Source organism: Sycon ciliatum, chromosome 4 (genome assembly GCF_964019385.1).
Source record: "Sycon ciliatum chromosome 4, ocSycCili1.1, whole genome shotgun sequence".
In the NCBI taxonomy this organism is placed as follows: Eukaryota; Metazoa; Porifera; class Calcarea; order Leucosolenida; family Sycettidae; genus Sycon; species Sycon ciliatum.
Window position 1 is genome coordinate 27652358 of NC_088646.1, and position 15700 is coordinate 27668057.

Here is a 15700-nt window from a genome sequence, read left to right on the forward strand (position 1 = left end):
CTTGTCGTACAGGGCAGTGGTGATTAGCCTGGAGGTGCCGTACTGTGAGCCAAAAGTGGTAGGGTTGGCCACGCCGAGGCCTCCATGCCGGCAGGGGAAAGTGAGCAAAATGCGCTCAGCTTCACTGGGCGCCGTCCGTCCACTAATGGCAGGGATTAGGCGGCGGTGGATGATGTCCTCCAGGGGGTGCCAGCTGTTCTGCAGCACCATCGAGAACCCGACACAGGAAGGACCAGCGGGTGCAGAGTAAGCTGCTTGAGGCTGTGACCGGGCGAAATCTGTCAGCTTGCACAGCTCCTGCGACCAGGTGGCCACCTTGGAAGCTGTGTACTCTTGGTAGATCTACAAGTACATGTACCGTAAAGTACCGTTGATCTGCCCCCCCCCCCCCCCCCCCCACGCCATGTCGCTTCCCAGCTGGGTTTTCGGCAGGGGGCGGGAATTAGATCAAGGCTGTCAAGTGCAGTACGATGTAGAGGATCAGTCTCAATGACTATGTGCTGGATTGTGCACATTTTCATCCTGGATTGGCAAGTATTGTGTACAGCAGTGCATGCGTCGGTGCAACATCGTATTTCGTTGTATACGCCGAAGTCGCTTCACAAGGCTTAAGGAGAAAATCGACAGGGGGCGGGAATTAGAGAGGGGGCGGATCAACGGTACTTTACGGTAGTTATATTTTTTACGACTCCCTGGAGTCGCGACCATAGTACGTACATGTACGTGAAACGATTCATGAAAAAAAATAATCATGTCATCATGTGCGTTTTGCCCCCTGATTTGGAAGTTCTACGTGATTCGTGGTCTATGCAATTCATGATTGCGATCACGGCCTGACCCCGCCCAAGTGTGCACCATGGCCCAGACAAGCAATGCCATAACATGCAAGCATGTATACATCAGCCCTGCCTTAAGGGCGGCTGCAATGGCGAGCCAGCTGCTGAAACCCACATGAATACAGCCGACCTTCACTGCCGCCATTGATTACACAAGAGCCAGAGAAGTAGCTCGTTGGGCAGGAGGTATGTACATGTATGCCGGTACTTCGAATAGAAAGTACACACACACGCACACACGCGCGCGTGCACACACAATACAATAATGCCCATCCGCAGTTGATGGCAGGTCCTGAAAGGAACGACAGTGTTTCAGTCACGGAGAACAGAACTTTGAGTGGCGAGTGAGGTCCAGGCGACGACGAAAATCTCGGCCGCAGTGGCACCTGAAGTCCCGAGACACACGTCTACTTGTAGGCGGCTGGATGGTGTTGCAGGCCAGTCTCCACTCACGACGGTCCTCGGCTACGCTGTACCAGTCATTGCTGTGCCGTTCCTCTAGATCAGTTACGATGTTGTCACGCCAGCGCTTCGTGGCGAGGGCGCGTCTTTTGGAGCTCACCAAACAATACGCACTTCGGTATTCTGTCGTCACACACACACACACACACACACACACACACACACACGCACACACACACACCTGCCATCGCACGCTCTCTGTAAGCTTAGTGTCGCACGCTACCTTGGTCCAGAACAACTCATGTCTTGAAGAAATGACACAAAATGCTGCCTACCATAACGATGAGATGCAAGTCAAACAAAGTTGAATTACAAAATTGTACAGGCATTAAAAATTCCAAGCACTGCAGCATTGAGCTGAAGGTCACCCAGAAAAAATAACAGTACAACTACAAACGCTTTAGAAAGTTTGTGGAAGCCCATAAGTAGGAGACCAGGCTACAAGATAAAACTGCATGCGCTAAGTCTATTGTCACAGCGAGATCGAGGTAGTAAAAAATAAAAGATAAACATTGGAGCCAAAAACAGTAAACTATTTCTAAACCTGTTCACCAACCCACACCATTATGAACTCTAAACCATTAGACCAAGTCCAGTGCGAGTGATAAAATCATATGGGCGGCCCGGTTCTAGAATTTCCTGGCACAAGAGAAGAATAAAGAGGTGAGGGAGAACTACCTCCGGAAGGGGGCAGTCACTGGCATGGCGCTAGCCTTCCCCAGCGACGGCATCCTAGATGCAGTCGACTTGACTTACCGCAGATGTGCAGACGACGATCATGCTGAGAGTCGTACATGGATTTCAACTCGACCTTTGTCGCCGAGTGAAAGTAAGCAACTTCTGCCAGCGCCTTCCGATGGAAGCACTTGCCTGCGCACACAAGCACTGTCGGTGGGAACAAGTCCGTGGCTCACTGCTTCCGTACAACCTACTAACTGGGCGACAGAGGTGGACTACCGGAGCTAGGTGACGTGCAGACGCCGTGCTGTAGCAAGTCATCTCGAAGCAGCGACTGCTGCGAGCGTGGCTCGCTCAAGTCGTTGGCCACGCAGAAATCGTCCGGCAAGCTGTAGTGTTGCACCTGAGTTACATCGACATCACTCACCGTGGACATGCGAGATATGCTCGGTATGCCGGTGACATTGTGTGCTGACATTGGAAGATCATTGGTACTCTGAGTGTGGGTGACTGCTGATGTCTTGCGAGTGAGCACCTCACGGAACTTGCGACCAATGCCAATGGAGATTTTTGAATCGCGAACGCACATCTTTCTGCGGCCGTCAGGAACTTGGATGTGCACGTCAACAAGCTCATCATCTTGCTCATCGTCGTTGTCACTTGGCAAAAGAGCTTCATTTGCAAAGCTACCTGCTCCACTCCCTGGTTCCATAGCCAGGGGAGGTGTGTGAGTAGGGTTTAGTAAATAGGGGAATTCTAGGTTGAGGTCAGCTGCCAACGCAGTTCGTGTACTGCTCGTACTGTTAGCATCCAGGGCTGAGCGGCAGTTTGAAATGACGGAGCGTGCTGATAGCGCGCGGCTGGCATTCCTATGCTTCATATCTCTGTTCATACCCGCGCGTGTACGCATCCTGGAGACCTTGGCCCGGATGGAGTGCAGGCTCTTGGCCGCCTTGCTTGTATGCGTGATCTTCTTCAGCTCGCCAATCTCCTGTACACGGATATACCAATTCGGCGTCACCAAGCCGATAGCACTTCCAGGAAAGCCAGATCTAACCGTCAGCTGCTTTGGCAAGCGTCGCTCAATTAGCAAGATGATGGAGGCAAGCTGAGAGGAGGGCAAGAAGAAACGACAGCAAAAATCTTAATCAAACCAGCACACCATCACCACATTGAGCACCAAAACACCTGAGAAATAGTTGGCTAAAGCATACAACACTCAGACTAAGGCTACGTTTACAATCTTTACATAAGAGTTTTCAACTCAACACGTACATGGATTGACTGGAGCGGCCGTGTGTGGTCCCAAGTTGATTTGGGAAGGGTTGAAGGCAAGGACACGTACAGTCAACTTCGCTTATAACGACACTCGGCGGGGCATCAGCAAAGTGTCGTTATTCACAAAGTGTCGTTATACCCGAAGTCTCATTTTGTATTTGCAGTTGGATGGAACTTTGCTCTGGGCATGGAAATTCTGTCGTTATTCGCGAATTGTCGTTATATCCGCAGTCGTTATTAGCGAAGTTGACTGTACTACCAAACTCATATGCATACACATACTTGGTGGTAGGGTTGCACAACATTGCATGACATTGCACAACACTGCCCCCCCCCCCCCCCCCCCCCCGCCAAATTCATGACATCATCATGCAAGACTCCACACATGGACCTTTGTTGGCAAGCTAATAGTCTCCTCGCCTCGGGCTAGCCCTCTTCATGTACCTGGAAACACACACTTCTTCAAACCGTACCGAGTGTCAACCCAGGTTGAAAACTCTCATGCAAACACAGCCTGTTAGGGGAGTAAAATTACTCCACTCAACCAGTTATGCCACAAAAATCAAAACATGTTTCCAAATGGTGCTCACCTGTCGCTGCCAGACACCCACGCGCTCATCTCGAATCGCCTCGTGCGTGGCTGCCATGGAAGCAATGAGCAGATTGACGAGCGTGATGAGCATGAGCAGCAGGTAGAACACCACCATGATGCTGACCAGCGCTTCGTTGCGCACCTGAGAGTCCTGCTGATTGAAGTCGGCGATGCCCAGTGCCAGGCGGAAGAGGAAGAAATGTGACCGGCCCGTCGTTCTGAAGTTGAATGGCGGCTGCGGAGAGGTGTCGGCAACAAGGTTGTGTAGTCCTGAGCAGGAGGACAAGACAGGTAATTCCACTCCACAGTTATGTACGCAACAAGCCATGACACGGCCCTCACTACTGTCTAGGCAGTTGGACAAGTACTAGTACTCGGACAGAGGCTGATTTACTCTCCATACAGTACTGTAGGGTGCCGAAGAACGGAACGCCGAAGAAGAACGAGCAGGCTAGGATTTCACCAAGCACAGCACACCGATATACACGCCCGTGACTCAACTGTACATACATGACGACGTGTACATGAAACATAAGAAGGGCTTTGCCAGAACTCCCCAGTTCTCCCTTTCCCAAAGGTGCTCTTTTAATTCGCACTTAGTGCTCTTCGCGTCCCTCAAAATATGCTGAAAAAGTGCTCTTATTTCAGTGAAAACAGGCAAAAAGTGCTCTTTTTTCAGGGAAGGATAGCCATGATACATGTTCAGATATGAACCCAAGCTGAGAAATGAATACGCACTCTTCCATTTATCGGTCCACGAAAGGCAAAACAGGAAGTAAAGTTCAAAAAAACCACTTCAGCGTTCTAGCCAAAGGGGGGGGGGGGGGGGGGGGGGTAGGGGGCGCAGCGCCCCCCTACTCTGTTTGCGCGCGCCCCCCCCCCCCCTGTGAAAAATTGCCGCCCGCTACTCATTTTCCGATTTTCGTGTTTTTCGTGCATAGATGGTTCATAAAGGCACATTTGTCTGGGATGAAGTCAGGGATTCGCCCCATACGCTGCATTTGGCGTGGCAAGACAATATTGGAAAGTGGAAAAATGGGATATTGGGTAACTGTTTCCCATGCCCCCTACTATTTTGACCTGGCTAGAACCCTGCCACTTTTTACAGCATTGTGTACAAGCGTCACCAACTTGTTGCCCCCCAAAAAAGCGGCGTGCCAAGGCCCATCGTCGGCATCGAGCAGACGAGCACTCGGAAACTGTGATCGCATGCATGAGCAAACAGATTTTAGCACTTTTTCAGCTAAAAAAGCTCGAAAAGGGCGATATTCACCACAAACGCAATAAAGGGCGAAAGAAACGGGCTTTTCCAAAAAGGGCCAAAAAAGGGCGAGCACCTTTGGGAAAGGGCTACCGACAGTAGTACCGTAGTGTGTCACAACGAACCGTACCACTTGCTGCCACTCGTGGCAATCAACCACCACACAATGGTACATTCCATCACAGACTGGCCTATTTCCCAGAACATCCTTTGCAAGATTTCAGTCGATACGATTGCCACATAAAATGTCGGATAATTCGAACATTGAACTAGTCATGTACGTCTAATTAGAAGTCCCACGAAATCAGCTTACATAGAACGTGTGTTCGGGATACTGAAGTGATTAGAAGTTCTTCCTGGGCAATTTGAGGTTCGAATTATGGGGGGGGGGGGGGGGGATTTGCACTATTAGGCCTGGGTTGTTTATTTTGAGTTCAACATGTTTGGCAAAGTATGTCTTGCGAATGTGGAAAAAAGGAGACAGAGCAGTTCATGCATATACTCCGTGGTGCGAAAGCTGCCCAGAATGTGCAAGACCGACTACTCACCCTTGCTGAATCCCAAATCTAGGACAATGTACAGCAGGAGAAAGCGAAATACGTCGCCAGTCAGCATCTGTGGTAACACAAGATCGAGGGCACAAACGTGTAGATCATGTTGCGCAATTGATTGAAAATCATTCAAAATACATGTACATGTACTCCATTAGGACCAGCATGGCACATGACATTGGGTGCATGTTAGATTTATAGAGAAGATGGTCTCTGGAAAAGTAGGAATCTCCAGGTATCGGCCCTTTGATTTTCTTTCTGCACCGCTTGAAAAGCACATGTACGCATGTTCTTATAAGGCTTCATTCGCCACCACTGCAACAAAAAGAAGAAGAAAGTAGGAAGAGTGCTAGAGGGGACTGGTCGCACTGTAAAAATCTAGACATACCGGTATTGGAAAGATTTGCACTCTGAACACCCAGAACCATTCATATGCACAGAATATCCGTGTAGTATTGTTTCTTCTTCAGTCCAAAACAACATGAGTCCCGAGTCAAACCATGCACAGGAACTAAAAGCCGCGAAGTCCGTTTCACGCGCGCGCGCGCGCGCGGGGAACGGCACATGCTACATGCATAACAAATCACGATGTACTACTACTACTACATGCATCATGAATGTCTGGAGTGGCCAAGGAATGCCACAGCGCGTAGGTAGACGTGAACACTACAATCCGCAAAGAGAGGTCGAGCCTCACCAGTTGTGAGGCGAGGCCCCAATCACCAGTACGAGTGATACTGTTAATTTCACGAGCATTTTAATTTCACAGTGAGCCAGCGTACAAACGTATCCCAAATTAAAACCGGTACGAGATATTCTGGATACTAGGTACTGTGTATAGCACTTGTAGTAGACTGCGGACACTCAGCAAAGTTCTGAATGGAAAAGTCAATTGTCTAGTGATCAACACGTACTCTGCTAACCCTGGTCCACTGTTGTGAGAAGGAGACACGGGTATTGCTGTATACACATTCAAGGAGACACGGGTATTGCTGTATACACATTCAAGGAGACACGGGTATTGCTGTATACACATTCAAGGAGACACGGGTATTGCTGTATACACATTCAAGCCTGCCAATGGGTGTGAACAGGTGTGACTTCAGCACAGGGGATGCAATTCCGAGTATATTTCAGCCGCGTGCACAACGCATACCTTCTGAATCATGACGATGTACGGTCCTAAACGCTGGAAGCCGCGTGCAAAGTAGAGCACGTACGTCCATCCGAGCACCAGTGCCAGTGACTGCGGTATCTCTTCCCGATCGCTGCCGGTTAGACGCAGGGCACAGGCTGTAAACACAAGTGCTGCATAGCACCAGCTGAGCACAAACAATATCACATGCAAGACTGGAAGTGAGCACAAGCCTTTGGCGATCCACATTGCAGCAGCACTGAAGGCAAGAGAGGTAACTATTATCCTGATATAGCAGTTGCTCGCAAAGGACCACAAACCCACACGCCAGTTTTTGTTGTTTTTTCTACAAAGAACACAAACCCGGCTCGAGACGATAATAAGAACAAGAAAGATAACAAAGTTGCATGCAGGGAGAACGAAGAAACGACTAGAACACAGAAGTTGTGGGTTGACAGAACAAACAACTATTGAGTCGGGGCTGACTACTACTAGTATCCACTAGCGCAGCTTTGTAGTCTACTAGTACATCAAGGACATCAAGTTTGTGTCATCTGTGACTAAACAGACTACAGTCGACTCCTGAAATAACGACCACCATTGTGCAGGAGAATCAGTTCTTTATAGCCAAAGTTCCTTATAACTGAAATGCACTCATACCATACAAGCAACACGTCATGACTGGCATGTGGCCCTACAAGATCATGGTTCGTTATAAACGAAAACTGTTCCCAAGAGTACATAAACCAGAGTGTGCAACTGTGCATATCAGATCTGAAACAGTGCAGTTCGTGCACTACGTCACCCGGATGAGGTCAGCCAAGCTGCGACTTGCGTACAGCTCAAATTTTCATGTTTCACAGTCCGGAAATCAGCCAAGTTTGCATGATTTAGAGATTTTAGACGTCCTGTTTTAAGATTTCGGTGTTTTTGTGTGACTGCGTACGCTGTGTACATGCGCTGGCAAGTAAATTCACCATGCTATCCGTCTAAAAAAAACGAAATCAGGACAAACTCAGTGACCTGCACCACTGTGACTGGTTACGCGACTTTTCACCGTGCCTGTGGCTTAGCATGCCGTCAGAAATGACGTACTGCACGAATTACGCTCCTACAGGAACCATCCCGAGTTGCACACTCTGGTTTATGTACTCTTGCTGTTCCTTATAAAGGGTCAATTTGTATGGGTTCAAAGTTCAAACAGGGACATGGACACGGGTTCACTATAATTATATGTATCACAAAATTCGCTATAATATACCGTATATTCTCTATTATAAGCGCCGTGCTTATATTTTTTCAACACCCCTCTACCCCGTGCTTATATTGGAGACCGCGCTTATATTGGAGACCGTGCTTATATTTTTTCAACCAATGCATCCATACAGAGCGAGGAGAAATACATGCTAGATATCATGCATGCAGCATTGATTTCCACCAAGACCGTGCTAATAATAGAGACTGTGCTTATAATGTTTCGAAAGGTGCTCACAGTGTGCTAGTATTATAGACTGTGCTAGTAATGGAGACCTGTGCTTATAATAGAGAATATACGGTAAGTGGAGTCGATTGTATATGGAGGAGTACACATGTACAAGTAATGAGTTAGTTCGCCAACCTTATAGCATGAAATATGCCGGAGCCGATGCTAGAAAAATAGTTCCTGAAGCCCCGTGCAAAGAGATCTGGAGCCTGGTGGTATTGCAACAAAAGACAAGAGAAGACACCACACACCGCAATGATGAACTAACGAGTATGCAAGACAATGCCAACATGGTTATACAGATGTGGCATATGCCAACATATGTACACATACAAAAGAAAAAGGACCTCTCCATCCGAGTCCATACATGTACACATAAGGAGACTTTTCAAATCAATAACATGTATAGTACATATGAACTGCAGCTGATGATGGAATTACATTGTAAACTGCCACACCCCATACAAAGCAAAGGAAAGCCGCCGTAGACTTACCTCCAAAGATATGGACAAGAGTGCGCCACCAACGGCGATCACCTCACCGGCTAATCGTACATAATCAGAGCTTGAAGAATATGCTTCCTTTTGTTGCAAAGAGGCCAGCACACCCACACACACACACACACACACACAGAAATCCAAATCAGTCTATGCCGTGAAAGGGATTCGACACCTACTTAGTATCTACATCAACAATCGTGATAACGATGCTCGGCCTTGCGACTAGTTGGTTTGGAGGCAGCAACATTGTGAATGACCAACGATCCTCGGCGCTTGTTCTGGACCTCGAGGGGCGACACTGACCCACACTGCTGCCTGGTATTTACAAGTTGTGTTTTGAGCTGGAAACGGAGCACTACTGTACATTGATGAGAATACCACAAGCCTGAAGCGGAGAGGGTGTTCAACGTTACTGTACGCCCCGTAGAGGGCGTCCAGTAGTGATGTCAGAGATCATGAATGGACTGCATGCGCCTTATGTACCGGTACACACTCCATCCATGCATGGGCACTTTTCTACCTCTCCCTTTGGCTCTTTGCAGTTCGTTCCACTCCATACTGGGGAATACCTCACGTTCTGCAGTAGAGTCGGGCGCTGATTAACGTGATAAATAATATCCGGTATGACAGGCATCTAAGAACGTGCTATAAGAACGCAGGATTGCTGAAGAAATAAAGAACACCCCAGCTTGACCCCTTGGAAACGATGTTCTTCGACGCACGGCTCTACCGCAGATCGCTGAGCCTGCATGATATATCCACTACAGGCGTGCACCGACAGCTGCTAATTCTACGACCACGCACGCCAACGCAGGACAGGAAAGGCCAGGCCACTTACATTTATCGGTCTCTTCACGCGTGGAAAGCAGGCCCCCGTGCCATTCGGACCGGCCGGTGGCGGGGAGAAAACAACAGAGGCCGGCGTGCAAGGAGAGTACTTGACTGGCCGGTAGTCCAGCACCAACGTGACTATGCTCATGTACATTATATAAATCAGTGCCCACAAGCCGAAGTAGAAGAAGCCGAACTGCGCCCATTTCTGGCGGAGCAGCTGTGGAAACGGCGGCACCCGGAGCAGCTCATACGCCTACACAAAGCAGATGCAGAACAAACAGTGGGAACAGCAAACAAGAAAACAATCACTTGAACGTAAGTCACTTTATAGTTATAGGAGAACAAAAACCAAGTCTCAGCCAGGAGACAACCATTAATTACGACACAAACGTTGCTGGACACTGAAACGAGTTTGAAAGGAGCATGCTGATTATCCCCCCTGAACCAAGACCTGCTCAGCAGAGGCAAGCCGGGCCTCTCGAGCCGAAGCCATCTGGACGACCTAAGACAGTTTGCTGCGGATCGCAATGGATGGCAGCAGATAATCTGAAGGAGTCGCCTTAACTGCCGGATATTGACATACATAATAATTATATTATATTGGACAGAGCTAGAGAACAGCAGCGGAAGCATGTATAGCACGGCTGTGCATGTTGTACGCGTATCTGTGTTATTATTATTATTATTATTATTATGCTGATTATGCTGATTAGTTAATAGTAGTGATTGCCCAGCAACATTCGTACAACTTCACGGGAGGTCAATGGGCTATGGGCCGGGTGCCAATCATGCCCTTTGGGTTGGGTTTCGCTTGGCGCATCTGTACATGTACAGACCGTACCCCCACCAGGTACCCCATGCTGCGTTGCTTCCCAGGTGTTTTCGAGCAGAGGGGGGATTAGATCCAGGTTGTCAAGTGCAGTACAATCCACGATCAACAGCTCCATCCACAGGAATTCCTGCACTGGCATGTATCGCGTGCAGCAGTGCATGCGTCAGTTCAACACCGTATTCTGATGTCTATACCAAAGTTGCTTCACAAAATAGAAATTCGATGAGGTTTTTTTACGGTGCTACATACCCTGTGCGATTGGCTACAGACAATGAGATCGATCACACTCTGCTTCTCGCCAAACGAGTCCAGTTGAGACAGGTTATATACAGCTGATGTCACCGGGCCATATGTCCAGTTATTCGTTTTCTTCTTGTTGACAAGGTGCTGGAAGATCTACATACCACATACAGAATTCAACAAGCAAGAAGGGAGTAATGCATACCAGGGTTCTAGCCAGGTCAATATAGTAGGGGGCGGGCATGGGAAAAAGGTACCCCATGACCCATTTTTCCATTGTCCAAAATTGTCTTGCCATGCAAAATGCAACATACAGGGTGAACCCCCGACTTCACCCCTCACAAATATGCCTTTATGAACCCTCTAGTACTACTAGAGGGTTAGTAGTAGTGACTATCGACTGTATTTTCGTTGAATGGCGTGAAAAAACACAAAAATCGGAAAATGAGTAGGGGGGGGGGGGGGGGCACTTTTTCACAGGGGGCGCGCAAACGGAGTAGGGGGTCGCTGCGCCCCCTACCCCCCTTTGGCTAGAACCCTGCATACAATGCAAACGTTCCAGTCTCGCGTGTACCACACAGGGACACTGCATCTTCCTGTCTACAGCGCGCTTTGGCCAGCTGGTGTGTCAACATCACTATGGACTCACAACCCCTCATCTCACCTCCTACCAAGCTACACGGAGTCAGCTACTATTAAACCAAGCAAACATTTTCAGATGGAAGTGACCAACACCACACACTAGTTGTTTACAATGAACCAACTCTATACCCAACAGCTCAATGCCACCAGTTCTTCATAACTACGAGCAGCTGCTTCTGAACAAGAAAGTCAAAACAAAAAATAAAAACATTACCTCAACATAGCCACCATAGGCAGCCAGCTTCAGAGGTGTGAAGCCATTGCAGTTGAGAACGTCCTCAAGAAAGGAGCCACGGTGCAGGAATGCCTGCTGATCAGCGAGAGTCTCCACCAAGTCATACATCCTGTCACTGATTTCAGGCTTGTTCAGCTTGACAAGTAGATGTAGAATGGAGCTTTTCTGCAGTGAGAACAGGAGCATCAGCACAAATATGAAAAGAGCGTAAAACTCAAGCACAGCCCCCTCCCCCCCCCCCCCCCTACATAATTCGGTTTTTGATCATAATCTTGAAGCTATGGTAGAGTCTTTCATAAGGTCAGAACACAACCAGTGCACAGCAGGGCCATGAGGCAATGAGTGCACAGCAGGGGCATGAGTCAATGTGCCGTAAGAAGAGACAAGCCAGGCATGACATGCAGGAGAGGATTAATGTAGTAAAGTCCACGAGTTTGAAGACTATGTTTCTGGTATGTGGTGCATTATTCTCCTTCCCTGCCAGGCCCAGGGACAAGATATTTCTGCCAGTTTTGAAGCAAAGCAATGTCAATTATGTCATAAAACTGTGCGCGGATAGCAGACAGGTAGAGCCTAGACAAATGGGAACTACATGTAGTTTGAATGCTGCCTGGACTATGGTGCTGCAGACTACTGGCACTGCACCAGCATAACCCGATAGTGTATGATTGTAATTAGTGGTGTGCACGGGTAGTCAGGTACCCGTGCTACCCGTGAGGACCTCGGGTAGACGGGTACCGAATAGTACCCGAAAACCCGAAGACGCAGATGACATCATGCACAGTGCACGTGTACAAATAATTCACGCATGTCTACCCAGTGCGCAAGGGAAGGGGCCGGTGCGCATTGTGGTCTTACCATGGAAACATTACCCGGTCGGGTTCCCGTGCTACCCGTGGAAAACTACCCGGACCCGATACCCGAAGAAAATGCTACCCGACTCGGCCCTAATTGTAATGGTAATGGAGATAAACCGCACAATCCACGTATAAACATCTCTGGTGTTTCTGTCACCTCCGCTCCACCACTACCAACCACAGTGGCGCCATACGCACACCAGGCAGCGATATCAGTGCTAGAAGCACACAGGCACTCACATGACTGTCCTGGACGTAGAGATCTGCGCCGTTGTCGACGAGGTACTGGAGAATGTCCGCCTGGCCGGTGCAGGCAGCAAACGCCACCGGATGCTCGCCATAGTAGAACGAGTTCTTGCCAGCCGACGGGTGGAAGAACGTGCCGACTGCTCGCGGTGCATTGATGTCAGCACCGCGCTCAACCAACTCCTGGACCATGCGCAGGTTCTGGTTGATGATGGCAATGTGCAAACAGTGCTGGCCTGTTTGCGACAAGTGAACACAACGACAAACGGAAAGCAGCAGCAGCACGCACACACATACAGTAAATACTGGATATAACGTGCCCCTTTGATTTCGATAATTTATCACTATATCCGGTGCATCACTATAGCCGATTTGCATGTATGACCCCACACATGACACATGACTGTGCATGAAATGATGCGTACACGCTGGAAAAAGCATGAAAAGCAGCCACGTGTACATGTGGCTGCTAACAGCATACAGGGAAGAGTTTTTCTCTCACTCACGTCTGTTGCCAGATGCATCCAGGCAACACTGGATCAGTTTTGGAAGAAGTGAACTTTATTGGAAGAACACTTGTTTTTGTGATCATCACTCTTGATCATTATATGCGATATTTTCCTGTACATTTGATATGGTTTGCTTCCTGAAACCCATCACAATAAGCGATATATCGATATAGCCGATAATAGTGTGTGACCCTCGCTAGCTACAAGCGAGGGTCCCTGGTTCGAGTCCTGGTGGTGACAGTCAATTTTTTCTTCAGACTTTTCCCGTTTGTCTCTTTCCCTCAAACTAGTGAAAATAGTGTGTATAGTGATATTTTAGCTGTATTTTTTTCTGATATGATTTTGACGAGTTCTATCATTATAGCCGGTATATCGTTTAATACACCCGGTCACTTTATAAACGATACTCACTGTACACAGTCGGATCATCCACAGCGACAACTACTAGCACACATAACTGAGCCAAAGAGATGGGATCTGCAGCCTAGTGGCACACAAGTAGCTCAGGGTTGCAGCCAAAGCAACATAGTGTTGTACTACATCCCAATTGATCTATGAGTGCAGAAATCGCTGCACCCATTCCTCATCCCCCCCCCCCCCCCTCACACGTACGGTTTGTACAGTTGAGATAGATGATGACAATTGTAGACGGCTCTCAATTAAAGAAGAAGTCCTGTTGGTGACAGTCAGTTTTCTCTCCAGACTTTTCCCATTTTCAACTCCCATAACTTATGAAAGGAAGACATGTGACACTCCAGGGGGCCGGCAGCATGGAAAAGAGCACACCGTAACCCAACATGGTCACCTACCACTGTAAAGCATTCCCTCGTAGGTGATATTGATGAGGGGCGGGTGCAGCTCCATCAGCCGCAGCGCAACATCCTCGTTGTCACGCTGCAGGGCCAGATGGAGTGCAGTGTTGCCAACCTCTGCTACCTGCTCCAGGGCACGCATGTCACCATTGAGGGTGGCGACAAACCTATCCAGCAGGTGGATATCATTCAGGTATGCTGCTCCGAACAGATCGCTCTGCCCAATACTAAACACGCGCACGCGCACATACACACCACACACACACATACACACACAGACACACACAGACACACACACACACACACAAGAAGAAGAAGACAAACGCCATTTGAATTTGAACTTTTGAAAGCTGCACACAGGTTCCGCTTTCTACTATAATTATACCAGATACAAACGCAACAATACCAGAATCGATTTTTCAATAGGGTCAATACCTAAAGACCTCTTGCAAGAACATTGGTGTGGCAACTTCGTGTAGCTGTCCCTAGCAGCTGTTTGTTCAATCAGTAACGTGTACGACGCACTACTGTGGTAAGTTGGTACTCAGCATGGAAAGGTCAAAATGTGATTACAACTAGCCATGTGCTGTCAACGATCATGAGTTTCATGTTCCGACATCACCACACATAAGAGTTGATACTGTGACTACAATATTACAACACTTCACAAAGAAGAGTACCTCAGCTCCTGCTTGGCATTGGCTGCATCCACTCCTTCTATATCATGGTCACGATCCAGAGGATGGGCACTAGCACTATGCTTCTGTGGGCGCTTTCCCCAAGCCAGCCTCATGCCATTCTTGATCATATCCAAATACTCGCGGAAACTTGCTGGACTCTCCATAGTTAGGCATGAGGCTTGCTCGTGAGAAAGTGTCCGAGATGTAACTACTCGTTTCCGAATCCACCAGTGTTCACTCAGTCTTCACTTTCGCCCACACAACCCCGAGATCCGGGGGCAACAGCTTTCAAATCATGCCACGCCGGAGCGGCCGAGTCCTTTCACTCTGCCCTACACGAGGTGATGGACGGAATTTCCCCTTGAAGGCCGATTCCAGCCGACGAACGGAAACAAAGTCCAGCAGTTCGTTCGCACTTTGCTGCACTTCGGCTTGTTCCGTGAACGTTGGCTCTGAAGAACACAGCAACGTCCTTGGGAGTCAACAACCTGGTTCGCCTCCTGAGTAGTCACTCTGTTTTCACAAGTTGATTTACAAACGCCCAGACGAAAGTCACAACCTCGCAAAAGCTAGCCTTGTAGCCGTTTACTTGGCCGTTTCAACTTGGCTTTTGGCTGGCGATCTGCTTTTCCATTGCTTCTGCGAAACCTGCATGAAGTCCACAGAATCTCCACGGACATGATGGTGGTACGACGCTTCCTACAACAGTTCGTACCCGTAGATCTATGTTTCGATCTGTGTTGCTTCGATGCGAGGCTAGCCGCGGCCAAGCTACGATGGATCATTAGTACGAAAGAACCGTACGACGTACAGAACAACCTTCCTCTTCTTCTTCTTCACCATGTTTCGTTCGCGACCTGATTCTGAAAACAAAAAGCAATCATCGTCTTGTTGAACTCTTCGATCGATCGGACAAAACGACACACTCGATCGACTCGTATCATCACGACACAACTACAGCTGTACTTACTTGTTACTTGCTCAAAATTAAAACCGAAGAAGGAAACGCTGAATAATGATTTTTTTGAAATGCCCGC

The 15700-nt window shown here is 48.5% G+C and overlaps 1 protein-coding gene across 1 annotated transcript; it reads right to left on the reverse strand.

Moving 5' to 3' along the window:
- Window positions 1-1128: 1128 nt before the first annotated feature.
- LOC135815412 (transient receptor potential cation channel subfamily V member 5-like) lies at window positions 1129-15621 on the reverse strand. The gene is made up of 12 exons (XM_065328704.1): window positions 14664-15621; window positions 13981-14210; window positions 12657-12898; window positions 11539-11724; window positions 10692-10838; window positions 9615-9863; window positions 8771-8857; window positions 8412-8485; window positions 6815-6980; window positions 5656-5722; window positions 3845-4116; window positions 1129-3084 (listed from the first exon to the last, which is right to left on the reverse strand). Exons 1-12 carry the CDS (start codon window positions 14825-14827, stop codon window positions 2230-2232), a joined length of 2739 nt encoding a protein of 912 aa, XP_065184776.1. The 5' UTR covers window positions 14828-15621; the 3' UTR covers window positions 1129-2229.
- Between the last annotated feature and the right edge of the window lie 79 nt (window positions 15622-15700).

Excerpts from the sequence above, each read along its gene's own strand:
- LOC135815412 (XM_065328704.1), bottom strand. The coding sequence starts at position 14,827 with ATGGAGAGTCCAGCAAGTTTCCGCGAGTATTTGGATATGATCAAGAAT. Across the intron at positions 14,211-14,663 it reads AATGCCAAGCAGGAGCTGAG|TATTGGGCAGAGCGATCTGT; the intron begins GTACTCTTCTTT and ends GCGCGTGTTTAG. Across the intron at positions 11,725-12,656 it reads TCTACGTCCAGGACAGTCAT|AAAAGCTCCATTCTACATCT; the intron begins GTGAGTGCCTGT and ends TTCTCACTGCAG.